At 51.0% G+C, this 27913-nt stretch overlaps 1 protein-coding gene across 4 annotated transcripts in view; it reads right to left on the bottom strand.

Moving 5' to 3' along the window:
• The window catches only part of GCK (glucokinase), a 56061-nt gene that overhangs the window by 5860 nt on the left and 22288 nt on the right, over positions 1-27913 (bottom strand). For 3 of the 4 annotated variants that reach the window (XM_082399861.1, XM_082399862.1, XM_082399863.1), the window contains 5 exons: positions 4809-4971; positions 4077-4231; positions 2910-3029; positions 1199-1294; positions 898-997 (listed from right to left, as the gene is read on the bottom strand). In XM_082399861.1, the coding sequence (XP_082255987.1) occupies positions 898-997; positions 1199-1294; positions 2910-3029; positions 4077-4231; positions 4809-4971 (634 nt within the window). Of the gene's footprint in view, positions 1-897; positions 998-1198; positions 1295-2909; positions 3030-4076; positions 4232-4808; positions 4972-23431; positions 26475-27913 lie in introns of those variants that run through there. The other variant, XM_082399864.1, reaches the window with a different exon arrangement.

The raw sequence follows: 27913 nt of genomic DNA, 5'->3' as shown, positions 1-27913 counted from the left end.
ACATATGTATATGTATAACTGATTCACTTTGTTATAAAGCAGAAACTAACACACCATTGTAAAGCAATTATACTCCAATAAAGATGTTAAAAAAAAAAAAAAAAAAAGAACTTTCCATCCGAAAGGTGAGAATGGAAGGAGGAGATGTGAGAAACTAGAGGAGAGGCAGAGAGCAGGCCCGCCCCTTAGAACATGTTCATGCAAGTGGAGAGGGGTCCTAAGAACACAGAAACCCTCAGGGCTGGCCCTGAAGAGGCCGTGGAAGCAAACAAATTTAATGCTGACTTTCTGGGAACCAGGGCCCAGAGAGTCCAGGGAAATACCCGCTCGCCTGTATGTCCAGTAAACACTCCTCAGTAAACACTCATTGTAAAGCCTTGGGAACTTCTGGGAAAGGCCCTCGGTTGGTGGGAAAGGGCCACTGGGGCCAGTGCTGCCTCCTTTCCTGGTACCTGCCTCCACTTCGGGCAGGGCAGACGGCTGCCCTGGGGTGTGGTAAGACTGTCCAGGGAGGGATGACACCACTCTGGTTTATCCTCTTCCACTTGGACAAATCTGTCCAGGTCGGTCAACTTACCAGATAAGGTGATTTAATTAAATCCTGATGGGCCAGGTGGACGTGCAGCTGGTACACCATCTGAGGCAGTGACTTGTGAGTGTTGAAATGCTTCCTACCAATAAACAGCACCTGTTTATTGGTACACCCAATACCAATATACATTGGTATACTGTCTTTCGGGACACCCCTGCTGCTCCCTAAGACCACCCTGGGCTCCAGCACCTCTGGGGTCCATGACTGGCACAGAGGCCATGTGCAGCCTGCTGAAGACGGGAAGCCTTGGCCCCATCTTTGGTGGTGGCCCAGTCCCCTGGGTCAGGCAGGGAGCGCATCCTTACCCACAATCATGCCAACCTCACACCGGCGGTCTTCGTAGTAGCAGGAGATCATCGTGGCCACAGTGTCGTTCACCATCGCCACCACGTCCATCTCAAAGTCCTGCCAAGAGGCACAGAGGCAGTGGTGATGGGGCTGGGCGGGGTGGGGGGGGATCTCAGCCTGCTCCAGGCCAGTCCAGCCAGGCGCAGAAGGCAGAGACCCCTTCCTGGGGGGACGCCCAGAAGGCCCTCCCTGGCTTCCCGGCAGGAGGTGGTGAGGGGGAGGGGGCCCAGGGCAGGGGCAGGTGCAGGTGCTACTCACCCCTCTCCGTTTGATGGCATCTCGCAGGAGCCCCACGATGTTGTTCCCTTCTGCTCCTGAGGCCTTGAAGCCCTTGGTCCAGTTGAGAAGGATGCCCTGGGGGGAGAGGGGGGCCTCGGTGGCTGCTGGATGCTGGGGGCAGGCGTGAAGGGACGGGAGCTAACTCGGACCACAGGGATGTGTACCCACTTTATAATTAACCTTTCTTTTAAATTAATTAATTTATTTTTATTTATTTATCCGGCTGCACCAGGTCTTGGTTGCAGCACGCGGAATCTTCGTTGCGGCATGCGAACTCTTAGTTGTGGCACGTGGGATCTAGTTCCCTGACCAGGGATTGAACCCGGGCCCCCTGCACTGGGAGTGCAGAGTCTTAGCCACTGGACCACCAGGGAAGTCCCTGTGCACCCACTTTAAAGCTGAGGAAACTGAGGCTCAAAGCAGCCATATAAGTTCAAGAAGTGTTGGAGATAATTTTCTACCAATATCTCATATTTCTGCAGGGCTGGGTCCCAGCCAATTTAAGAATGCTTGTGTAGTTAAGCCCAGAGTCGTCATCCCAGAGTGACGATGAGGTCCAGAGGGGTGCAGCCAGTATAAGAGTGCGGCTCCTCTCCTGTGCGCACCCTCTGCGTGCGAAGGTCCCACCTGGCCCTCAGTGCCCAGCGGGGACTGGGGCTTGGAAAAGCACTGTGAGATGCAGCTCCTGCTACTGCTTCTGCCAGGAGTACTGACCTGGCTTCCTCTCTGACCCAGAGGGCCTGTGTGTTATGTATAACTGTGCGTATGTTTGGATAATTTACACACACATGTGTATATGTATGTATAATCAATGCGTGTAGGTGTGTATCGTTGACCTGTCAATGTGCATATATGTATGATTGACATGTGCATATATGCATGCACGTATACTTGACATGTGTAAATATGCATGTGTAATTTACACGTTTATATGTATGTATACTTGATATGTATGATTTACATGTATATATGTATGTATGACTGGCATGTGTAGATATATATGAATATATAACTGGTCTGTGTATATATATGTATGTATAATTTATGTATGCATAAAAATATGCATGTACAATTTATGTGTTTATATGAATGTATAATCGACATGAGTGCATGCATGTATATAATTTAAATGTGCAGTGTGTACATTTATGTGTACATGTGTACAATTCACATGTATAATTTATGTGCATACATACGTATAATTTACACGTGTCTATGTGAGCATGTATAACTGGTGTGTGTGTGTGTGTAACTGTGACAGGCTAACTTGCCAGCTGGAAGGCAGGGTAGACCCTCAGCCCCGGCACACTGCCACCTCTGCCACAGGCAGCGGTACAGCATAGAGATGACACACAGGTGTGTTGGAGCCTGTTTGCCTGAGTTTGAGCCGCAGCACTGCCACTTCCCACCACGGGCAAGTTGCTACACCTCAGTTTCCTAACCTGTAGTGGGGGTGATAGGCACGCCTCATAGGGTTGTGGGAGGCAAATAGTAAGAATCAGCTAATACGATCATTTCCCAGAGTCTCAAGAGAGGTAAGAGATGGAGCCAGTTTGAATCCAAGGCTCTTTCCCAACAATGGGAGCTGCATTTGAAGGCAGCACAGGGCAGAGTTCATGGGTGCCTTTCTCTGGGGTGTCTGTCCATCCGTCCGTCCACCTCCCCCCACCCACTCTACACCTGGTCCCACCTTGTCGATGTCTTCGTGCCTCACAGGAAAGGAGAAGGTGAAGCCCAAGGGCAGCTTCTTGTGCTTCATCTGATGCTTGTCCAGGAAGTCGGAGATGCACTCAGAGATGTAGTCAAAGAGCTGGAAGATGCACACCGAGGTGGCCATCAGCTGCAGAGGCGAGCCTCCTGCCGAGGTGCTCCTCAGCCCTCGCTGAGCCATAGGGCCCCAGGGAAGCGTGGCCTCCGGGCCTACCCTCAGTCCCCACCTCCTCATCACCACTGCTTGTCGGGTCTCAGGCCCTGAGCCCCGCCCCATGCCAGAGTCCCGCTGACAGCAGCCCTCGGGACAGGGCAACGCCAGGACGACGGGGTTGGTCCCTAGCCCAGCTGTGCTCTGTTAGCCTGGCCCTCCCAGCTGGACCCAGTGGACTCCAGTCTCAGGCTTTGGACAGAGGCGCATCCCTGGCGATAACTACGATTTCTGACTCCAGCATAGAGTATTCTTTGTTGCCTCCAAGTGTTCTGGCCGCCCCACCCCTGGCCCTGCGAGGACCAGCTGCCGCCCCATTCACACAGGCCTATCCACAGACCTGGGCGTTACAGAGTGCCCTGCTGATTGACTAAGCTCCCTGATGGGCGCCAGCGTTGCTCCACGCCCAGACCCACGGCACGCGGGGGTGCGGCGAGGACCAGGCGGCCACTGGCCTCCTACCTTGAAACCCTGCCCCTCGCGGGGATTGGCTCTGGCTGCTCCCCACCTCCGCCCAGGGCTCATTCTACTTCTGTGGTCCTTCCCGAGTCCTCCCCGTGGTCAGATATTATCATTGCAGTCATGCCACTTGGCATCCATGCTGGTGGAGGGTGAGGGCGACACGTGGGGTGGAGATAGAACGACGGGCTGCGAGCCTGTTGGAGCAGCGTGTTCTCTTGGCTGCCCTGCCTTGTTCCAGATCCTTCTGGGAAACTGGGCAGGGGTGCGACCTTCCGGGGCCACACCCAGTGGCCGTCCACCTAAGCCTCTCAGCTCCCTCCTCCTCCTGCAGCAGGGTCCCCTGAGGCTGGGCCCACAGCTCCGCCCGCCCCTGGTGGACAGCTGGGCCCTCCCGCCAGGACTAGCCAAGCTCCGAGATCCTGGGTGGTCCTGACCGAGGTCCCTGGCCCCCCAGCCCTAGCCCGAGCTGCTCACCATCTCAGCAGTGCCCGTCATGGCGTCCTCGGGGATGGAGTACATCTGGTGCTTGGTTTTCACACTCCACTGTCCCTCCTCCCCTTCCCCCACCTTCACAAGCATCACCCTGAAGTTGGTGCCGCCCAGGTCCAGGGAGAGGAAGTCCCCGACTTCTGCAGCCACAGAGAGAAGCACATCAGTCTCATGGGCACCGCCTGGCAGGAGCCCCCAAGACTGGGAGAGGAGGAGGGGAAGGCATGGTGGGGGGACCAGAGAGCTGGACAAGGGGCCCCTGATGCCAGACATCTGGGGGACCCCAGGATAAACTGTGGCAAGGGTCAAAGGTGAAGTGGGGAAGCAGGAATCCCTTGCCTTGGGCTGAAGTCGCCCCCAGCCCAGGGCCCACCTGAAGACCGAGGAAAATGGCCCAGACTCAGGATTGGGCTGGGAGTCCCCCAAATGACTGTGGGAAACCAGTGTCTCATTGTGAGATGAACAAAGCCAGTGTCCCGAGGCCAGAGTGAGCCTGATGGCCCCAGGGCTGGGCCAGCGGAGCAGAGGGTGAGAACTGGCTGGTGTCTGGGGCACAGCATGTTGGGGAGCTGACTCGGGGCTGCTGGGGACAGTCAGGGCGGTTAGGAAGGGGCTGGGGCACTTCTCCCTGCTGGGGCCAGGGGACAGCTGCCTCTGGATGAGGACCTGCTGGCTCCCATGTGAGCCCCATCCCCGCCCCGCCCCGGACCGCGGTACCTGAGCCTTCCGGGGTGGAGCGCACGTAGGTGGGCAGCATCTTCACACTGGCCTCCTCGTGGGTCTCCAGCCTCAGGCCTCGGTCCATCTCCTCCTGCATCCGCCTCATCACCTTCTTCAGGTCCTCCTCCTGCAGCTGGAACTCCGCCAGGATCTGTTCCACCTGCAAAGGGAGGGAGATGGGGAACAGTTGGGCGGAGGAGGGGCTGTGCAGTACGGGGAAGGGGGACCACAAAGTGGGTGTTTCCCCCACACACCGACGGTCTCCTTTTGCCCCCTGACCCTGGGTCCAGGATGACCCATCATTTCAAACTACCACAGTTACAACCAGTTGAAAAATTAAGACAGCACAGTTCCAACACCAGCTTCCAAACAAATGCAGCTTGGGGCGTGTTGGAGGGTGAGGGGCAGAGGGCAGACGTGGCACCTCCCTTGGTACCCCTGATCCAGGCCAGGGGAGGAGGGAGGCGCTAACCAGGAGAGTGAGTGAGACACAGGCTAGAAGAGCCCGTCTGGAGGGCGATGGGCAGCTGGCGTTACTGTCTAAAAGATCCGGTCATTCTACCTCTAGGAATCTATGCTAAGGGAGTTAGTGGGCCAGTGTGTACACATGTTCGTAAGTGATGGTCAAGACACGCTACTTAGAGGTGAAACCAGTTAGTTAGAGGTGTCTGGTGGACTAAAGCAGGGCAGTCCATAGCCTGGAAGGCACTGAGGCCCTCAGAGGGAGGAGAGGTCCCTATACATTGACGGGAGGGAGGCTGGCACACAAAGCTCAGGTTCAATACCGCCATTCCCGTGAGTATGGACGGCCTGGGTTGGGTTCTCCTCCCGCACCCTCTGGGGGAGTGGCCGCTTGCTCATCCCTTCATGGTGGCATGACATTGGGCTTAAACACCGTGCCCATGCCCACTAGTCCCCAGGAAGCAGGGACCCTGCTCTGACCTTGCGTGTGGACACTGGTGTGGCCGCCCTTTCCCCTTTGCACAATAGCACGTGTTCATGGAGAGAAGGCCACTTCGATTCCCTATATATTTGGACCAAAAAGGAAAGGGAGGATACTCGAATAAAAGTCGTGGGGGTCCACTCTTCGAAAAACTCATACTCTCTCGCTAGCAGTCTTCCATGTAAGCTCGGGGCAGGGTGGAGAAGCTCTGAATTCCAATCAGGAGACAACAGAGCTGCTTGCCCCTTCTTCCTCAGTTTTTTTTTTTTTTTTTTTTTCTTTTTCTTTTTTTTCTTTTTTTTTTCTTTTTTCCTTTTTTTTTTCCTTTTTTATTTCCTTTTTTTTTCTTTTTTTTTCTTTTTTTTTCTTTTTTTTTTCTTTTTTTTTCTTTTTTTTTTTCCTTTTTTTCTTTTTTTCTTTTCTTTTTTTTTTTTTTCACACACACACCTTCCTCAGTTTTTAGAGCACACATTTTGGTGGGGGCCTGGGGAGCTATCACATCAAAGGAAGACAGCCCCTTCCCAGGCCCAGGGGACAGCCCATGACTGGGCTAAGCCAAGCCCAGCTATCTTATCCCCTTTTGCTGGTGATTTTGTTTAGAGATGGGCATGTGGCCCAGTTCTGGCCAGTGTCAGGTGAAGGGAAGCCTGATTTTAGCAGGAGGGGGGCCTTCTGGGAAGGTCAGTGCGCCTCTAACTTTGTGAACACAGCTGTATAAGGGTGTGCTGACCGGCACTGCAGCAGCTATCCTGAACCACGAGGAAACAAGGCTGAAGAGAAAAGGCTGTTAGCATATTATAGATGGCAGAGAAGAGAGACAGAGTGAGCCCAGCCCTGATGACATCACTGATGTGCTGAGCCAACCCTGGACCCACCCACCTCCAAGTGCCGGTTGTGGGAATAGATACTAATCACTTAAGGCCACAGTCAGTCAGGCTTTTAGTTTCCTGCAGCCCAAAGCATTCCTAATGCATACAGATCCTTACTTAGGAGCAAATTCTCTTACCAAGACCTCACACTTAGAATTTAAATCCAGGGAAGGTCACAAAGGGATGGGGCTGACAAAGTCTACGACAAGACACACAGAATCAGACACCAGTGTTTGCTAAGCCATTCTGTAGCTCTGGGGTGAGCTACAGCCCCAGATGGGGTGAGGGTGCAGCCCAGCCCAAGGCTGTCCTGGCAGGACATACCCCCAGAGAGGCCCTCATGCTCTGTGAAACAATCCAGGCTGTCCTTAGAGGCCCATGCCTACAGCCTGGCCTCGTCTCTGTTTCTTTCACACGCTTTCAAGTAAAATGTGCCAGGGAGGAACAGTAACATTAACACTTGCTGAATCCTTCCAATATGCCAGGCTCTGAGCTGCGTGCGCTACACAAGCTGCCTTTCACCCTTGACACAGCGCGGGGGAGGGGCCGGCACCCGCTCATCTTCTAGGTGCAGCCACGTGCAGCCAGCGCACAGAGTGAGGCCAGCACCCAAAGCCATGCACTCAAGGGCCGCTGTCAGAAGTCCTCAGGAGGCTGCCCGGCGTCTCTCCCAAAACAGAACTGTAAGACATCACGGGCTCTTAACAAAAGCGATGCGGAGCCTGCAGAGGTCCAGCCCTCAGGCCCCGCAGGGCTCCATCCCCCCCCCCCGCCTCCGTCATGGCAGCCCAACCAGTGGCCATGAGCCTGGACTCATGAGGGGCCGTGACCCAACGGCTTCACCCTCTGTGTCCAGGCCCATGTGGGCACAGTTTGGGAAGGGTGCTGGAAGGTTCCGTGGCTGCAGTCCAACACTCCAGGCGGCCACAGGCTGACACGGGCCTCCAGAAACCCTCCCCCGTGGCAGTGGGGAGCGTCCTCCATGGTGGGTGCGAGCCCCTTTCTCGGGTGCATTGGGGCCTGCAGACACCACAGTTAGCCTGCAACCCTGAGAGGAGGCACTCCGACCTCACCCCCCAGGCTGCGTGTCTAGGCGGACGCCAGTGGGGTTCAAGTCACGGGGCAGAGGTCTGCCTCACAGACCCCGTGGGAACATCCCCAGAAGCAGGCACCGTGCACCAGGCCCCGCTTGGGGCATCCCCAGTTCTCCCTTACGCTTAATCCCCCTGGAACCCAAGCATTTTATCATCTCCACTTCCTTTCCAAGGCCACAGATCTAGACAGCTCAGAGCTGGCTTTGAACCCAGGCGCTGGCTCTGAGCCCACCTCCCCTTCCTACCCCGCTGGGCTGCCCAGTCCTTCCCGGAGCCCAGGCTGGGTGTCCGTGCAAGCTGGCTTAAAGGTCTTGCCGAGCAGCCTAGGAACTGCGGGGTGCTACTTGAGGAACCCCAAGAAGCCACCTGTCCCCCCAAGTCACAGAAGAACAAAGCACAGACAGAGCCTGTCCCCTCAGCCCTGCCCCCATAGCTGCACCCCTGCCTGCTCACCAGGAGGTCACAGGACACAGCATCAGGGCTCACGGCTGCACCCAAACATGGTGGGAGGGGGTCTCCTCCCGGAGCAACTCTCTTACTCTCCAGGCAGGGCCACTGCCACCACCTGACAGTGCCACAGCCCCCCAGGACTCCGGCTTCTGGTGCCCCGGCCCGGGGCTTTGCAGAAGAGCCAGACTGCGCAGTGCCCTCTGGCTCTCCGGGGCCTCCCATCTTGGCTCTCCTGGGATCCTCCAGGAGGGTCTGAAGCTGGCGGGCTGGGGACCCACTTCCCCAGGAGTATGTGGCAACGGGCCCAGGGTCACCCACTGTGTGTACACAGCCATCCAATGGCCGCAGCTGGACCCACGCAGGGCTCATACTGCCCTCCAGGACACTGGGATGGGTTCTGGAGCTCACGGGGCACCCAGCGTTTGCCCAGGGGCCCCATGCCTTGGCCCTCTGGGGCCTTCCACTGCTGTGCAGGTGTGGGAGGCCCTCTCAAACCTTTCCCTGTCTCCTCATCTGTCAAATAGAAGCCCCACAGGATGTCCTGCCATCTTTCCTGAGCCCTTGGGGCAGGGTCCTAAAGCACTGACTGGCATAAATGGGGCAGGTGTCCCCAGCCGAGCCCCACCAGCCCTCGTCATTCCTGCCCAACCAGCTGGGCCCCTCGCACTTTGCTTCCAACCTGTACAGCCCATGGCCTTGTCCAGGCCCGTGGCCTTAAGAACTGTCCTCATACTGATGGCTGAGTCCTAGCAGGGGAGGTTCTGCAGACTGAGAAGGGGTGGGTTGGGCTGGGGAAATCCGCCTGGTCTCTGCAGGCACGTTGGCGCGTCTGTTAGCCAAGGGGAGATGGACGCCAAGTAGCAGTTGAATAGTGAGGCCAGAGCGCAGGGGACAGCCTAGCACTGTCAGCTCCAGGAGCAAGTCCCCTAGAAGACACTGTCCCTAGAGACCCCTCCTGGAGAGGCTGGACAGTGGGCATTGGGGGGGACCCGCTGCCTCGTAGCCTCCGCACCTCTGTGCCTCCTTCCAAGGGGTCCAGAGCTGCCCCTAACCTCCACTCCACCAAACCACTTGCCCTACCCACACAGGAAGAACCTGCCCCAGCCGTGGCCCCGGGGACCACTCGCCCTGGCTTTGGGGTGACCCTTACCAGATTCAAAGCTGTCTGGGCCCAGCTCCTTGTGGCCTCCATCACCATCTCTCTGAGGGGCCGAAAGGTAGGTTTGCGGGGAGGGGGAGACACTCCTGTCTGCAGAGGCGCAGGGCTGGGTTGCAGGCCGGGAGTCTGAGGCCCACCTGTGCAGGTGCGGGCCGCCTAGCCGGGGAGTTGCCCGCACAGGCCGCCCAGGGCCTCTGCCGAGAGCATTCAGCAGCTGGCTGTTGAAATACTCTGTCTACCGCCACCGGGTCAGGCAGGGCCAAAAGGGCAGAGGAGGCCTGCCTGGAGTGAGGGGTGACAAGAGCCACGGGGGGAGGGCTGTGGGGTGGTGTCCCATGCCTTCAGCCCACCGGGGTGGGGATTCGTTGCCCAGAGTTTCTGCGGAGGGGGCAGAACCATTCTATACACGCTCCAGTCCTTGGATGTGCCAGGGTGGGCAGTCATCATGCTGCTCAGGTCAGGAAAGCACATTGAAGAGACGGGCAGACAGGGCGGGGCTGATGAGGGGCCGGCCCCACGCAGGATGGAGGGCTGGGCTTGGTCTTGGACCATGGGGATCCCTGGCTAATTTTCTCCTGGGGCCTGTCCTGTACTTGGGAGGGAAGAGACAGGCTGGTGGCTGGGAGGCCAGGCCCGAGGCCCTGAGCAAGGCAGACTCCTCGTGAAGCAGGGGTGCGGAGGGCAGGGACCTCCTGGGCTGCTCCTCTCCTGAGCCCTCAAAGCCCTGCCATGTGGCCAATCAGGCTGCAGGATTGGTTGCGGGGGGTGGGGGCGGGGGGGGGTGGGGTTGGGTGGGCGGGGCAGGGTTGGGGGTTGCACGAAAGACCTCGGTTGGGTCATTGAGAGCCAGGCTCAGGCCCTGGGCAGAGGCGGGACTGGAGGGTGGGGGTGAGGGTTGATGGTAGGTGGGGGATGGGGGTGGGGCCAGGAGGTGGTGAGGGGGAGGGGAGGGGGAGGGGTGGGGGAGGGGAGGGGAAGTGAGGGGGAGCAGATGGAGGTGGGGCACCACCTTGATGACTGGCCCCACCCCCACCCAGGGCCATCTGCCCCCACCAAGTAGAAAATGCTTGTCTTCATCAGGGGTCTTCAACTGTAAATCGTCAAAACCTGCCTCAAAAGGCAGGGAAGGTTATCCTTGGGTTTTCGGTCTGCAAAATCCAGGCCAGAGCTCGCTTTGAGAACCATTCCCCTTCCCCACTCCCAGTTCCCTGCCTGGGAGTGAATTTGTCCTGCCTGGACCTGCCAGAAGCTGCCAAGCCCTGCTAAAATTAGCAAGAGCTCAGGAGTGGGTGGGGTTGGGGAGTGGTAGCTTGACGGAATGCCAGGCTCTCCCGCCAATGGCCAGTGTGGCCATCCCTGAGGAAGACCTTGACATGATTGATCCCCTTCCCAAAATAGAACCAAAAGGGCTTCACCAAACCCACATGTGACAGGTCACTGTCCCACCAGCCCCTGGCTCTGAGCCTCTGTTTGCACAGGGTGGGCAGGGCTCACCCCTGGGTTTGGAGTTGGGGGCCTTCTGGACCAGCCAGGCCAAGAAGCAGCTGCTCTTCTCTTGGTCCAGGCACATAGCACCTGAGAAGACGATCAGAATCCTCCAGCTCTGTCCTCTGGGAAGTGGGAGAGGACAGGGCTGGGCACAGATCAGTGGGCCCCTTTCTTGTTTGCTGGACTTCCAGTGTCCTCTCTGGCTTGCACTTCGACCAGCAAGCACCCCTCCCCAGAGCCCTTTCCTGGGGCCGCCTCCTTGCATTCCCCAGCACCTGTGAGGGCAGGAAGGAAGGCGTCCAACAGCCCCACTTCCCCATACTAGTTAATCCTCCGGAGCCAGACTCTCATGCATCATGCTAGCTCTCCTGTGCTCCCACCACAAGAGGTGTGCCCTGTCTCACCGTTTCCTATTTAGGTGAGGGAGTGACACCAGAGGGTCAACACTGGGCTGGAGTCAAGGATCCCTGTAGCAAGGGATAGACCTGTCCAGAGAAGAGGGGCCAGGAGAGGGAGGGTCTCAGAGACAATGGCTCCAGAGGGATGCCCAGAACATAATTAGAGTCTTCAATATCTCAAGGGTTGTCCTGAGGAGGTTGGATGAACGTGGTTTCTGCTTAGACTTTCCCCCCCAAAAACCCAGAACTGCACAAGAATGGGCTAGGATGTCTCAGCAGATAGTGAGCTCCCAACTTAACAGGGAGAGAGAGATGTGGGGCATCTGAGAGCAAGACCAGAGGGAACTTTCTCCATGTCCCAGTTGGTACCCTCATCTTGGTTGCTCAAGGAGCTGATTGACAGGCATGATTTAATTTTCTTTGTCATTTATCTCTAGGAAATAATCTGACAAATTCAGAGATGGATATTCCAGGTTACTCTTTCTAGGATCCAAAAATGGGACATAATCCTCACACCCAACCTTAGGAAATTGTCTAAATAAATTATGCTACATTTATATGCAGTCATTTAAAATGGTAAGATTGATCTGCCTCTAATGGCATGGAAAGATGTTCACGACATCCTGTCTAAAGAGAATGTGGTGGCTACCCTCCAAGAGGGCCTCCAATGAGCCCCATGTCTTGCATTCAAGCCCCCGTGTAGGCTCCACCCATGCTGAACAGGTCTAGCCTATGTAACTAATAAGCTAGTGCAGAAATGACGGAGTGTGACTTGTGAGGCTAGGCCATCAAAGACACTGAGGCTTCCGCTTTTCCCTCTATTGGATTCTTTACTCTGGGGGAAGCCAGCACCAGATCATGAGGACATTCAGGTTCTATTGGGAGGGCCACTGAGAAAAACTGAGACCTCCTGACAATGGGCATCTCCAACTTGCCAGGCAGGTGAGCGAGCCACCTTGGGAGCAGATCCAACAGCCACCGTCGAGCCTTCAGATGATGCCACCCCAGGCAACATTTTGACTAAAACCTCAGGAGAGACACAGAGCCAGAACACCCTAGCTGAGCCACTCCTGGATTCCTGACCCACAGAAACAGTGTGAGATAATAAAGGTAGGTTTTTTCAAGCCACTAAATTTCGAGGTAGTTTTTTACATAGCAATAGAAGACTAATAGAGAGGAAAAACAGTTATAAAATATAGCATGATCCCTTTTTGTCATGTATATGTATATTATATGTAATATACACATGGGAGGAAATATAGAAAAATGGTAATAGTAGTTATCTTGATGATGGAAATATGAGTGACTTAATTTTCCTCTTTGCTTATCTGTATGTCCTAAGTTTTTCTGCAATGAATGTGCATTAATGGAGTACTATTTTAAAATCAAGCTAAAAAATAAAAAGGTTGGGCCTTACCTGCTATTTTGCACAGAGGCTCTGATGCCCAGACTCTGAAGGATGCAGGCTCAGAGTTAAATGTGTGAAATTGCCGGCCCCCATATTCCAGTGGGAAAGAAAGTGGGGCTGGGAGCTGGAGAGCCCAGCATGCCAGCCCCTCCCCAATGGCCTGACGGCCCTCAGCACCAGCTGGGCAACAGTGTGGGCACTCCCTGACCTGATGCCATGGGGCCTGGAGGTCAGCATGGTGTTGCATGTGTTTGCCTACAGCAGGGTTGACTGGAGACTGGCTGTGCCCTTGTGTAAGGGCAGGCCAGGGGCCCGGTGGTGAGAGGGTGTCAGGCAATGTGGCCATGTCAGGGATAGAGGCAAGGGGGAGAGGAGCCAAGAGACAGCAGAGTGGGCTGGGGTCATGATGACCACAGCTAGTGAGTACCCAGTGGCTTCCACATGCTGGCTGCTGTGCTAGATGCTTATGCCGATCACAGCTGGCCTGCAAGCCCAGGGCAGCCATTTTAAATGTGGGGAAACTGAGGCCCATGCGAGTTAAGGGAGTTCCAAGATACCACAGCCATCAGTGACTTAGCCAGGATTTGCCCACAGCTCAGCCTGACTCCAGGTGTACTGGAAGATGTCTTCCTGACTAGAGGGGGAGGGCTCCTTCAGGGCCAAGCACATGCTGAGGGTCAGGAAATAGCCTCTGGAGCTGCTTCCATGCTGGAGATGTTCAGAGACCTCAGCTTCAGCTGGTGGGGCTGGGAACAGCAGCAGCCGCCAAGGTCTGCATTGCATGGTGCTTGCCTCTGACAGTAGGTGGGCCTGGAGGCCTGGGGCCAGGTTTCAGGGGGACACCTAAAGCCTGTGGCCATGGGAGGGGCAGGGGAAGAGGGTGGGTGAGGAACAGGGAGTGTCCTGCACATTGGTTGGGGAGGGGGAGGCAGGCTGTGGGATCATCCAGGACCCAGGCAAGGAAGGCAGGAAAACGCTGGGGTGACACAGGAGCATGAGGTCACCAGCCTGAGTCTGAAAACTGCAGTTCACTGGCCGTAGGACTTGGGCAAGTCCCTTAATTTCTGGGCCTCAGCTTCCTCATCAGTAAAGTGGAGGTAACGACTTACCTACCTCACAGGGCTATTGAGGAGATTCAGTGGGATAATGTAGATAAGACTCTTGGCAATACAAGTTGTTCAATAATTTGTAGCTATTTTTACTACCAAAGGATGCTTTAGCCCCTGGGTCAGAGTTTAGAATACAGGCCGTCCAAAGCTCTAGATCTATAGCAGGTCCTAATCCAAACTCCCACCCCCATGCCTGCTGATTATTCTGGTGTTCTAAGGAGACAGACAGGTGCCACAGCCTCTTGGATGCCACTCCCACAGTAAATCAATGAAGCTTATTGTCTGAAAAGAAGATGCCATCACAGAAAATGGTGGAGTAGGAAGCCCCAGAGATGAGTCCCTCCACCAAAACAAACACTACACTAGAAAAAAATGATCAAAATAAACCTGATTGGACACTTATAGCAACCAGGGGAGTGCGTGATGAAAGGAGAGTTTGCTGATGGCTTGTAAGTGAGCAGTGGACACAAACCAGCTACCACTCCCATTCCCCACCACGGCCATGGGAACGGCACCCATGTTCCTTGGGCAGTCAGGACCTTGGGCTGTGTATTTTGGTTGATCTGGTGGTTCCCTGAGGGCTCAGTACAGAGCTTGCCTTTGTTTCATCCTCCTCAGGCTGCAGCAGCCTCCCTGGTGGCATTTAGCAGAAGAGTTAAAGAGACATACATAACAGTTTGAATTTTTTTGTTTTGTTTTGTTTTTTGGATCCAGACATTTAAGGATTTCTCTGTCAGGTCACAGGCTGACTGCAGAGAAATCAGAACAGAAACCTCAGTGAACATATACAACAAGAAATACAGATTGTGCAAAAAAAAAAAAATAGCTTGGATAAGTCACTATACAGATGAACAACTGCAGTCCTCAACAAGCAACAAAACCAATCTTTACAGAAAGGGAGAATCTGACTTCCAGAGTTACCACAATATAGTACTCAACAAAAAATTAGAAAGCATCCAAAGAAACAGGAAAATATGGCTCATTCACAGGAAAGAAAAAATCAATAGAAACTATCCCTGAGAAAACCTGAACATTGGAATTACTAGTCAAACACATTAAATCAACATTGGAATTACCAGTCAAAAAAGTTAAGTTAAACATGCTCAATGAGCTAAAGGAAACCATGGATAAAGAACTAAAGGAAATTAGAGGAACAATGTATGAAAAAACAGGGAATGACAATTCCCTAGAATTTAAATTATAGAAAGGAACCAAATAGAAACTCTGGAGCTGAAAAGTACAATAGCTAAAATGAAAAAAAAAAAGAAAATGCTAGAGGGCTTCAACAGTAGTTTTGAGCAGGCAGGACAAAGAGTCAGTGAACAAGAAGATAAGGCAGTTGAACTTATCCAATCTGCCTAGCAGAAAGAAAAAAAGAATGAAGTAAAATAAGCAGAACCTGAGAGACCTGTGGGACACCATAAAGCATTCCAACATAAGTATTGTAGGAGTTCCAAGAGGAGAAAAGAGATGGAAGGAGGCAGAAAAAGTATTTGAAGAAATAATGGCTTAACAATTTCCAAAAGTATTTAAAGTATATTCCCCAAAGAGTTAAAAATAGGGACTAAAAAATATATTTGTATGCTAATCTTCATAGTAGCATTATTCACAATAGCCAAAAGGTAGGAACAATCTAACTTTCCATTAACAGATGAATGGATAAAAGAAAAGTATTATTAAATATAATGGGATATTATTCAGCCATAAAAAGGAATGAAGTTCTGACACACTACAACATGGATGGATGTTGAAAACATTACGCTAAGTGAAATAAGCCAGACACAAAATGACAAATATTGTATGATTCTGTTTACATAAAATATCAAAATAGGAAAATTCATAGAGACAGAAGGTAGAATAGTAGCTACCTAGGGAATGGTGGGGAGGAATGGGGAGTTACTGAGTTTTCTGACTGGGGTGATGAAAAGGTTTTGGAAAAAGTGATGATAGTTGCACAATACTGTGAATGTAATTAATGCCACTGAATTGTACACTTCAAAAGTGGTTAAAATGGCTAATTTAATGTTTTACATGTTTTGCCACAATAATAAAAGAAAGAATACTAACAAGCTGTTTATTTTTATGGTAAAAGCAAGTTTTTTACTGCCCCAAATGGAATCACCACTCAATCACCCTTGCACATTCATTCATTCTTTCAACAATGTTTACCAGCAGGTGCCTTGCACACTATATGGATGTGATATGGCTTATGAATAGGGTGAGGGAAGTGTACCTCTGGATTCCCCCCAAACTGGACATAAGCCTGAAGAAGGTTTTGAGAAGTCCCATTCAGTCATTTCTGTAAACAAAAGGACTCAGCCCTGTGACAAAGATTAATTCTCACTGTGATCTGTTGTTTTGGATGCCACTAAGAGGGGAATAGGGACTAAGAAGAAAGACAATATAAAAACCATGTCGAGGAGAGAGATTTCGGTTGTAGATACTGCCACCATTTGTCTATGAGCAAATAGATGCGATGCCCTAAGTTTTTGAGGAATTGTATTGCTAAACCCCCCATGAACTTGGCCTGAAAAAGCTTTTGATGCTCAAGCCACAAGATAATCCTTGGGCCCCCAAACTTTATCAGAAAGAAGTAGGCTGTGAAAGGATATTACGTCATAGAGGATAGTGGTCAAAGAAGAATCTCCCAAAGGGTGGGCCCTGGGGCTGCAGAGTCTCCCCCAGAGGGCAGAACTGGAGTCCTATGGAAGAACATGTCCCCACCAGGGCAAGGTCTTCCCCGACCCTGCCTGGTGAGGTTTCATCATCACTATGGATGTGACTTCTCTGTTTTCCGTTCTTCCCCTTTCCCAATAGGAATGTTGACTGTGGACACTCTGCCCGCTCCCCTGGTCCTGGAGGGAGGAAGGATGGACGGTGACTCATCTTTCCTTCCCAGACGATGGGACCGCGCTCAGCGTTACTTGCCTGCATCTCCCCCTGGATACAAGGACTGTGTGGGATCTTGGCTCATCACCTTTGGGGAGGGATGAATGTGGATTCTAAGTGTAAGAAGAAGGGTACCCATGGACTGTGGTAGAGATTACCAGCTGTGGGCCAAAATCCATGTCCTCTTTGTCCACTGTGATAAAAACGCCACGTGCATGGCTGGCCAGCCAATCCGTATTCTCAGCCTCTCTTGCTCTGAGATGTACCACCTTGTGCGAGCCTACCATTTCCTGGTCCAGGCTTTCAAACAGAGAGTGGCTTTTCTAGATTCTTTCTTACCTTTCTGCGGGCTTCATCACGCTGATGATGAGGAAGCTTTAGGAGGCAGTGGAGACAAGAAATGTAAGATGCCTGGATTCCTAGATTAGCATGTAGAGGACAACCTCTCAGCCAGCTCACACTTGCATTGACTATCATATGAGCCAGAAATACAATTCTGCTCTGTAGACCCATTTCCTGTTTTGGTGTTGGTTACAGCAATTAAGCTTGCCCTAATTCATACTCAGAATGATAGCACCAATGAGCAAAAATAGAGCTTGGGAGGGGACTGAATCACTCATTTATTTAACATTATTAAGCACCTAACTTGTGCTTAGTCTGAGGTTATGAAAATGACTAGTTTTTAGTTCTCAAGGAGCTTACAATCTAGCAGAAGGAACAAGCAAATAACAAATACAAACTGATACTGGCAGAGCTACAGAGTCTTGGGGGAACATGGAAGAGGCTGATGGGGTTTTCTGGAGAATAGGATTTCTCAGTACTGCTTCCTGCTGCCCTTAATGCATGAGTGGGAAGCGGCCAGCAGAGAAGAACATTCCAGATAGAGGGGCCAACAGGACAAAGTCAGAGGCATTTGGAGAAACACAGATACTTATAGTGGCTTGAACCAACACCCACAGAGGGCACACCCAGGAAATTAGATTGTTGCAAATGGCATTTGGGCTAAAGAGGTAATCTGAGTTGGGTTACAGATCCCTTTGAAATGCATAACCATGAGTGTACCGAAAATAAAAATTATGGGTAGGGACTTCCCTGGTGGTGCAGTGGTTGAGAATCTGCCTGCCAATGCAGGGGACACAGGTTTGAGCCCTGGTCTGGGAAGATCCCACATGCCACGGAGCAACTAAGCCCGTGTGCCACACCTACTAAGCCTGTACTCTAGAGCCCGCAAGCCACAACTACTGAGCCTGCATGCCACAACTACTGATGCCCGCGCGCCTAGAGCCTGTGCTCCGTAACAAGATAAGCCACCACAATGAGAAGCCCACGCACCGCAACAAAGAGTAGCCCGCACTCGCCGCAACTACAGAAAGCCCACATGCAGTAACTAAGACCCAACAATGAAGACCCAGTGCAGCCAAAAAAAAAAAAGTATGGGTAGTAGCCAAAGCAATACTCAAAGGAACATTCATGCCCTTAAATGCACTCACAAAAAAATAAATGGAAAATCAATGAGCAAAGCATTCCTCTCAAGGTCTTAAAATCCCCAACACAGAGAAGATAAAGTAAACCTAAGAATAAAGGAATCAGTAATGATAAAAGCAGAAACAAATTGTACAGAAAGCATGCAAACAAAAACAATAGTAAACTTGATTAAGAAATCCCAAACCCAGATCTTTAAAAAGACCAATAAAATAGCAAACACTTGGTCATCTAATCAAGGATAAAAGAAGACACCAATAAATAACTTCAGGGATAAGAAAGAGACATAACCACAGATAAAGAGGAGCTTGAAATGTCTTATGAAAGTTATGTGTAAGACTTGCTTCAATAAATTTTTAAAATCTAGAGAAAAGGGATGATTTTCCAAATAATACGGATTATCAAAATTGACTCAGGAAGATAAGAAAAACCTGACCAGATGGAGAAAAATAGGAGAAATGTTAATAGATGTCAAAAAACTTCCCTTAACAAGAATACCAGGTCTTAGGGCTGCCCTGGTGGTGCAGTGGTTGAGAATCTGCCTGACAATGCAGGGGACACGGGTTCGAGCCCTGGTCTGGGAAGATCCCACATGCCGCGGAGCAACTAGGCCCGTGAGCCACAACTACTGAGCCTGCGCATCTGGAGCCTGTGCTCCGCAACAAGAGAGGCCGTGATAGTGAGAGGCCCGCGCACCGCGATGAAGAGTGGCCCCCGCTTGCCACAACTAGAGAAAGCCCTCGCACAGCAACAAAGACCCAACACAGCCAAAAATAAATAAATAAACAAAGTGCTTGTTATAAAAAAAAAAAAAGAATACCAGGTCTTGCTAGGTTTTTTTTTTGTTTGTTTGTGGTTGCTGCTGTTGTTTTCATACGGCTATGGAAATGTCCAGTGCAAGGCCTGGCCCATAACAAGTCTTAACAAATGCTTATTTAATGAGATGATAAGAAGATAAGACTTATTTGACAGGCAGGGACAGTACGTGAGGAGCCCAAAAGTTGGGGATGTGTGTTCAACTGAGTCCTGCAGACAGTGGAAGGCCGGATGGTTTATGACAGCAGGGGGACAGGGGGAAGGGAGATGAGGTGGCAGAGGTGGGATGGATGGGGCTGGGAAAATAACAACAAACAACAACAACAATAATGGCTGTTTATGTGCTGTGCCAGGTACAGTCATCAAGACACAGAAAGGTAAGTTACCTACCCTTATCACCCTGCAAATATGAGGTTCAAACTCAGGCATTCTGTCTCCAGTGACTCTTAGTCACTGAGCTATCCAGCCCCAGACGAGCTTGGGGTGTCCTCACAGGAAGTCTGCAGTGATGGGTGAGGGCTGTTGCCCGGGGGTTCAGCAGTGGGAACAGAAGGCTGTGAACCCTGTTCATAGAAACATGTTACCACGTTCCTAATAGGATCCCTGTAGCTTTACTCTCACCGCTTGGCAAAACCATGTCTGATAAAATGCCTTGTGTCCAGAACATATAAAGAACTCTTACAACTCAATAAGAAGACAATAACCCAATTTTTTTTTAACATTTTTTGATGTGGACCATTTTTTTTAAAGTCTTTATTGAACTTGTTACAATATTGCTTCTGTTTTATGTTTTGGTTATTTGGCACCGAGGCATGTGGGATCTTAGCTCCCCGACCAGGGATCGAACCCGCACCCCCTGCATTGGAAGTCGAAGTCTTAACCACTGGACCGCCAAGGAAGTCCAATAACCCAATTTTTAAAACCTCACAAAGAATGCCCAATAAGCATATGAAAATATATACCTCATTAGTCAACCAGTGAAATGCCAATTAACACCACAATGTTCTGCCACTGTATACCCACCGGAATGACTAAAAGTTAAAAGATGGCCAAAAGCAAGTGTTGGGGAGGACATGAAGTTACTGGAGTCCTCAAATATTAGGAATGAAAATGGTACAGTCCACTTTGGAAAACAGTTTGGTGGTTTCTTCTAAGGTTAAACATACACTTGCCACCTGACACCACCTGGCACCACTCCTAGATATTTATCCCCCCAAATGAAGACGCAAGTCTACACAAAAGCTCGTAATTGAATATTCACAGCAGCTTCATTCATTGTAGCCAAACCTGGAAACCCCCCAAATGCCTATTAGCTAGTGAATGAATAAATGGACACATAGCACATCCCTGCAGGGGACCACGGCTCAGCTGCGGAGAGGTAAGAAGGACTGGCAGAGTGCTGATACGTGCACAGCATGATGCAAAGTCAAAGAAGACAGACGCAAAACACTGTATTCTCAATGATCCCACTTATATAGAAAAGGCAAAACCAAAGGGACAGCAAACAGACCAGTGGTTTCCAGGGTCTGGGGGTGGAGGAGGTGATTGACACCAAGAGGCTGGGTGCATGGCCACCATCAAAAAATCTACAACCAATAAATGCTAGAGAGGGTGTGGAGAACAGGGAACCCTCCTACTCTGTTGGTGGGAATGTAAATTGATACAGCCACTATGGAGAACAGTATGGAGTTCCTTAAAAAACTCAAAATAGAGCTACCATATGATCCAGCAATCCCACTACTGGGCATATACCCGGAGGAAACCATAATTCAAAAAGACACATACACCCCAATGTTCATTGCAGCACTATTTACAATAGCCAAGACATGGAAGCAACCTAAATGTCCATCGACAGATGAATGGATAAAGAAGATGCCGTACATATATATGATGGAATATTACTCAGCTATAAAAAGGAACGAAATTGTGCCATTTGCAGAGATGTGGATGGACCTAGAGATTGTCATACAGAGTGACGTAAGAAAGAGAAAAACAAATATCGTATATTAATGCTTATATGTGGAATCTAGAAAAATGGTACTGATGAACTTATATGCAAAGCAGAAATATAGACACAGGCTTAGAGAACAAATGTAGGGATACCAATGGGGGAAGGGAGGGTGGGATGAACTGGGAGATTGGGATTGACATATATGCACTACTATGTATAAAATAGATAACTAATGAGAACTTACGGTATAGCACAGGGAACTCTACTCAGTGCTCTTTGGTGACCTAAATGGGAAGCAAATCCAAAAAAGAGGGGATCTATGTATAGGCGTAGCTGATTCACTTTGCTGTACAGCAGAAACTAACACAACATAGTAAAGCAGCTATACTCCAATAAAAATTAATTTAAAAGAAAAAGAGGCGGGATGGAGGGAATCTGTTGGGTGCTGGGAAGATTCTGTATCTTGACAGTGATGGCAGTTACATAACCGTACACATTTGACAAAACTCATCAGACTGTAGACTTAAAAAGGTGAATTTTATTGTATGCATTTTATATCGTCATTTAAAAAAGAAGAGTAGCAACTGAAGTTGAAGAGAGTCAGGGATCCACATTAGAGGTGGAAAGACACAGGCGCCCGTGCAGAGAGCTGCTGCCTTCCTCAAGCCTCCCTCTGCAGCGGGTCTCTCCACCCCGAGGAGCCAGGACCCTGGAAGTCATCGTTCCAGCTCCCTCGTGGCACTTGCAGCAGGAGATGGGAGCTGGTGGACACTTGCTACCTACCTGACCTCAGACATGGGATTCATGCCTGCTCCTAGGGGTGAGGGCAGACACTGTTTCTTGCCCCCCACTGCTGGTTCCCCTTCTTTCTTGCTCACGGACCCTCCGTTTTGTTTGGGGATCAGGTGGTGACACGCCCAGCACTGGGGGATGGCCCCGTCTGGCCTAAAGCCCAGCCCTTCTGGAGCTGCCAGGAGGGAGGCACCTGGGGAAGATGGGGCAGCAGAAGGCCCACCCCTCTTGCATTTGGAGCATCACTGGGTCTGTTGGTATCCCTTGTGCTGTGGCTGCACCTTGCAGCCATGAGGCGGAGGCGAAGACAGGCAGCACAGCTGACCCAGAGCCTGACATCAGGGTGTCACTGTACTGGGCTGAGAACCACTTCTGGCCTATTTATGGTGTGAGATTATGAGCCCTATCAGAGAACTCAGTGATAGTTGGGTATCTGGTACAGCCTAATGGACCCGCACCGCCACGGTGGGGACTAACAAGTCATTCGGCTCTGCTGCATGAGAGAAAGCCTAGAGAGGGGGAAGCAAGGGACGGCGGGACACCCACAGGTAATTACCCTCAACAGGGTGGCTCAGGAAAGCCCCCAGGAGGTGGGGCAGAAGCTGGACTTTACTCCCTTCAAGGTGATGGAAACCAGCGCTCTGCCGGAAAATGGTTAACAACTGGCTCTCCAGGGGAAAAGACCTGAGTGGAGGAATTGAACAGAGGCCCCCCAGCCTCCCTGGAACCTGATCCCCTGACCCTTCTGGGCCACCTCCCGGAGGCTGTGGTTCTGGCCGTGGCCATGTGACAACGGCATGAGGGGCTCTGCTACATGCTCCCCCCATCGCTCCGGCCCCACCACCTGCAGACAGAGTTGCGGCTGTGTCTGAAAGGATGGAGGGAAAAGCCCTGTCCTACCCTCTGACTTACTCCATGGCTAACGGTGCCGCTGGTCAAGCTAGGTCTGCTGCTCCCCACGTGGACTCCCCAGGTGGCTGAACTACACTCATGGCTTTGCAGCCACTTTGAAAACATGTTGGTGAACTAATTTCCAACAGCAAGAGCCTACATTCCTTGTTTTAAATGAAAAATAAATGATGCCATCCAAACACTCCATCTCATTCTCCAAATATCACTAAAACTCTCTTTACATATAGCAATCCACCAACAGTTTTTGCATACTATAAAGCATTCAAAACATCAACTACCTAATCATTGAACTCTTAAAAGAACTCAACGGTGGCTGTATTTGTATGGAGTACACAGTGGTCCTGTTCACGGCATAACCTATCACGTTATAGGTGGTGTTGGTACCTGCCGCGATTCCCTTTGCTGGGCACTGCACCTGCTCCCCAGCTGCTCCGATTGGCTGCCAGCAGCTCACAGCTGGACCCTTCTCCTAAGACTTGTCTTCAGTCTACGAAGTCACCCCACCCAGAAATACCTGGAAGGTTATGTGCCTCCGGGATTGGCAGAGAAAATACAATGTGTCATGCAATATTGGGAACATATATTAAAAATTTATTTGTTGTTTATCTGAAATTCAAATGTAACTGGGCATTCTGAATTTTTATTTGCTGAATCTGGCAGCCCTGGCCCTCCCACTGGGACCCGCAGCCAATGACTGCCCAGTACAGGAGCGCAGAGGCTGCCCGGCCTCAGGAGGGATGACTCACGACGCCATTCATGCTCCAGAGCTCCCCGTGGGATCAGGCTGGGGCTTGACTTCTGCTGAATCCGAGTCTGCCTCCACCCCTGTCTTACCCCAACACCCATGCACCTGGCCTCACCTGAGCACACTCTCTCACAAGTGACCGGCACCGGAAGCCTCATCACAGACCTTCTGGGACCCTCCTCCTAGGACCTAAGTTGGTGCCAGGCTGGTCTTAGACATGAGGTGGGGCTCTGGAAGTGGATTGTTTGCCGCGGGAATGACGAGAGGAGAGGAGCGTCACTGGTGGCAGAAGCAGTACTGGTGGCAGACTTCCACTGATTCCCACGGTGAGGGCAGAGTGCTGATGGAAGGGAAGGCACCGCCCGTGTGATGTCTGGCGCCGAGGGCTCTGGTGGGGGGGACATCAGCCTGAGGACTGTGCAACTGAGTGGCTGTGGATAAGTGTCACAATGCACTGAAAAGAGAAAATGCCAGGCTCGGATCTCTTGATTTAAAGCAAAGTGGGGGAGGAGGAGGGTCTCCTGGGCAGTATTTGTCTCCTGCACCCAAAGGCCAACAGAGTTGGAGACCAGATGCAGGACTTAATTGTAAGGGAGCAGTATTTGAACTTCAGAGAGGGCAAGCTTGCCCCATGAGGGAGGAGTGTGGGCAGTGGTGTGCTGGCCAATGGTTAACAACTGGCTCTCAGGGATGATGGAGGTCCTGATTGGTAGCATTTTCTTTCTTTTTTAAAAAAATTTATTTATTTATTTATTTTTGGCTGCATTGGGTCTTCGTTGCTGAGCGCGGGCTTTCTCTAGTTGCGGTGAGTGGGGGCTACTCTTCGTGGCAGTGTGCGGGCTTCTCATTGCAGTGGCTTCTCTTGTTGCAGTTGCAGAGCATGGGCTCTAGGCACGCGGGCTTCAGTAGTTGTGGCATGTGGGCTCAGTAGTTGTGGCTCACGGGCTTAGTTGCTCCGTGGCATGTGGGATCTTCCCAGACCAGGACTCGAGCCCGTGTCCCCTGCATTAGCAGGCGGATTCTTAACCACTGCGCCGCCAGGGAAGCTCCTGGTAGCATTTTCTGATTTTCATGGTGTAAGCCCTCCCTCCACGGCTGATTTCAAGCTGCCAACACGGCATCACTGAAGGAGGAGTTGGAAAGAGAGGCACGTGATTGGCTTTCCGAGTATGTGTAGATGAGCCTGAGAATTTTGAATTCCCAGATTCCCATGCAGCCTCTGCTCTGGGCTTACAGAGTAGCCTTGTTGTGAGAAGGAGGCCTTGTCTCCCTTGACGACAATGCAGAAGTCTCAAAGGGACGATGTATGTCCTTCTCAGGACCCGCCTCTGCCTCTGCCCCTGGCCATATGTACTAAGGTCAAATCTCAAAATGGCCAGTTGGGGAAGGCTTGGACTTGCTGAGGGAGGAAAAGAATGATATGCTGAGGTTTCTGCAGGCTCTGGCTAACATGTTCTGGCAGGAAGTGGGAGACTTGACCTTCACATGCTGGACCAAGGCAGGAAGACTCTAAGGAGAAGGGCGACTTTGCTGACAAGGGAGCATTCACCGGTGATGCCAGATTTAACACCCTGGCAAGGGTCCCAAGAGAGGGTTCCATTACATTGCTGGGGTGGCTCTCAAAGCTTTAAAAAAGCAATGACCCACATTAAAGGAGGTAGTCTCACTATATAGCACAGGGAACTATATTCAATATTCTATGATAATCCACAATGGAAAAGAATATTTTAAAATATATATATATATATATGTATAACTGGATCACTCTGCTGTACAGCAGAGATTAACACAACATTGTAAATCAACTATGTTTCAATTTTAAAAAAAGAAGGCATAGGGCTTCCCTGGTGGTGCAGTGGTTAAGAATCCACCTGCCAATGCAGGGGACACGGGTTCAAGCCCTGGTCCGGGAAGATCCCACATGCCGCGGAGCAACTAAGCCCGTGCGCCACAATTACTGAGCCCGCAAGCCACAACTACTGAGCCCACGAGCCACAACTACTGAAGCCCGTGTGCCTAGAGCCCATGCTCCACAACAAGAGAAGCCACCACAATGAGAAGCCCGCGCACCGCAACGAAGAGTAGCCCCTGCTCCCCTCAACTAGAGAGAGCCCGCGCGCAGCAACAAAGACCCAACACAGCCAAAAATAAATTAAAAAAAAAAAAAAAAAAAAAAGCTTTAAAAATAAATAAATAAATAAAGGAGGCAGAGGTTCTTGAGTTTATATGGCAGACTGTGGAGGAAGTGATCAAAAGGATAAGAGAAATGGGTATAATAATGTTGATCTGCTCTGTAAGACTGGAAAACACACAAGGTGGCCATACTCCTTGGAAAAGTAGAGGGACACTCTGTTTTCCAAGGCTGCAGGGGACATGCTGATGAGGGGACACCAACGGAAAGGCTCAGAGGGGGCTGTCCTCTGTAGACCAGGGCTGATGGGGGGGAGACGTTGTTTCACAACTACACTCCTTAGTAGCAGTGGGGATGCCCGATCCCTTAATGGCAGAGACCAGGAGCAAAGCAGGAATAATTACCGTACTGAGCAGCAAGACTGACAACCAGAGGGGGCTGGCCTACAGGGATCTAAGGAGAAAGCTGAGAGAGTGCTGTATCCTTCGGGCCAAGAAAGGGTGAGCAGAAGGCTGAGGTCAGCCACCCCAGTGGGAAGTTAAGATGGAAAGGCGTCGTTTCCAGACCCGAGCCTGTTCTCAGGTCCAGAACCCACTGACTGAAAGAGGGACTGAGTCTCCATGAGGAAGGAAGGACCCTGAAACACCACAGCAAGTATATATAATAGGGATATGTGGCTATATGCCTGAATACACATAATATTCAGATATTTCAATGGCTATTTCATGGCAATTGACATTGATATCTAGGGTCCCAATGTATGATCATGGCTCCCCTGTTAGCACAGGGGCATACTGGGGTGAGGGGATAAATAGGGTTTTCTGGCCCTGGTCTGCCTTATGTGGGATCTACTAGTTCCATGGATTCACTCAGTGGCCACTTCCCTGGATCCTGAACATATAATTGGAATGGATTTACTTAGCTATTGGAAGAGCCCTCACAGTGGTTCCTTGATCCATAGAACGAGAACATTTGTAATAGGAAAGGCCAAGTGCAAGCCCTTGAGATTGCCACACACACACACACACACACACACACACACACCCCAGCCAAAAGAAAAGTGTCAAATCCTGGGGAAACGGCAGAAATGATTGCCATTCTTAATGACTCAAAGGGCGCAGGGTGTGGGTCACATCATATGATCATTAAATTCTCCAGTCTGATCCCTGAAAACTGAATGGGTCAGGATGGATGGCAGTGGACTGACTACCACAAATTCAGTTATACAATTGCAGCTCAAGTGCTAGATACAGTATCCCTTCTAAAACAGATTAACACAGTTTATAATAGGTACATAGTAGGCAGCTATTAGTCTGGCAAATTTATTGTTATGGACTGAAAGTCCCCCCAGAGTTCATACGTTAAAGCCCTAACCCCCAGTGTGATGGTTTTTAGAGGTGGGGCCTTTGGGAGGTAATTAGGTTTAGATGAGGTCATGAGGGTGGGGCCGCCATGATGAGATTAGCGTCCTTACAAGAAGAGGAAGAGACGGCAGCTCGAGCTCTCTCCATCATGTGAGGACACAGTGAGAAGGTGGATATTTGCAAGCCACGAAGAGGGCTCTCACCAGAACCCAACCCTGCTGGTACCCTAATCTCAGACTTCCAGCCTCCGGAACTGCGAGAAATCGATGTCTGCTACTGAAGCCACCCATACTGAAGCTATGGTATTTTGTTATGGCAGCCCGAGCGAAGACATTCATTGTTTTACAATTCCCTTCAGGAAGGAAGAGCAGAAGCAGTCTGCACCCACATGAGATGGATAACAGTATTCAGTCACAGTCTTGCTCCAAATGATGTGAATTCTCCTGCCCTCTGTCACAGTACAGTCCCAAGAGACCTAAACCATCTGGTCTACACAGACCACAGAACGTTATATTGACTCACCATATTGATGACACCATGCTAGTTGGACCCACCGAGCAAAAGGGGCAAGTACCATGGATGTCCTGGCGAGGTACACCAGGAAAAGACTCAGGGGCCTGCCACATCAGTGAAATGTGTAGGGGCCCAGTGGTCTGGACATGCCAAGGACAACTGCTTTCAAGTGAGTAACAAATGATCGTACCTTTTTCTCGTATTGCTAAGAAAGGTGCACAGTGCTTGATAGGCCTCTTCAGATTTTGGAAGCAGCATATTCTGCCCTTGGCAATACTGTTCCAACCTATTTACCGGATGAAACAGAAGGCTGATAGTTTAAGTGAAGACAGAGAAAGAAAGGGCTCTGCAGCTAGTCGGCCACAATCAGCCCTGACTCTGAGGCCATGTGACCTGGCAGCCCTGATACTTGAGGTGTTACACTATGTGAAGTGTGATAACCCCCCAGAGGAGGGTCACAGACCAGACCCCGGGCTCTGGACCAAGGTCCTGCCAACTGCAGCAGAGAACCAAACACCACTCGAAAGGCAGCTCCTGGCCTGTCACTGGGCATAGGTAGAGACAGAGCATCTGACCGTGGGACATCGAG

This window comes from Balaenoptera borealis (genome assembly GCF_965194805.1).
Source record: "Balaenoptera borealis genome assembly, chromosome: 7".
Classification (NCBI taxonomy): Eukaryota; Metazoa; Chordata; class Mammalia; order Artiodactyla; family Balaenopteridae; genus Balaenoptera; species Balaenoptera borealis.
This window is presented reverse-complemented; position numbering and strand designations above follow the sequence as displayed.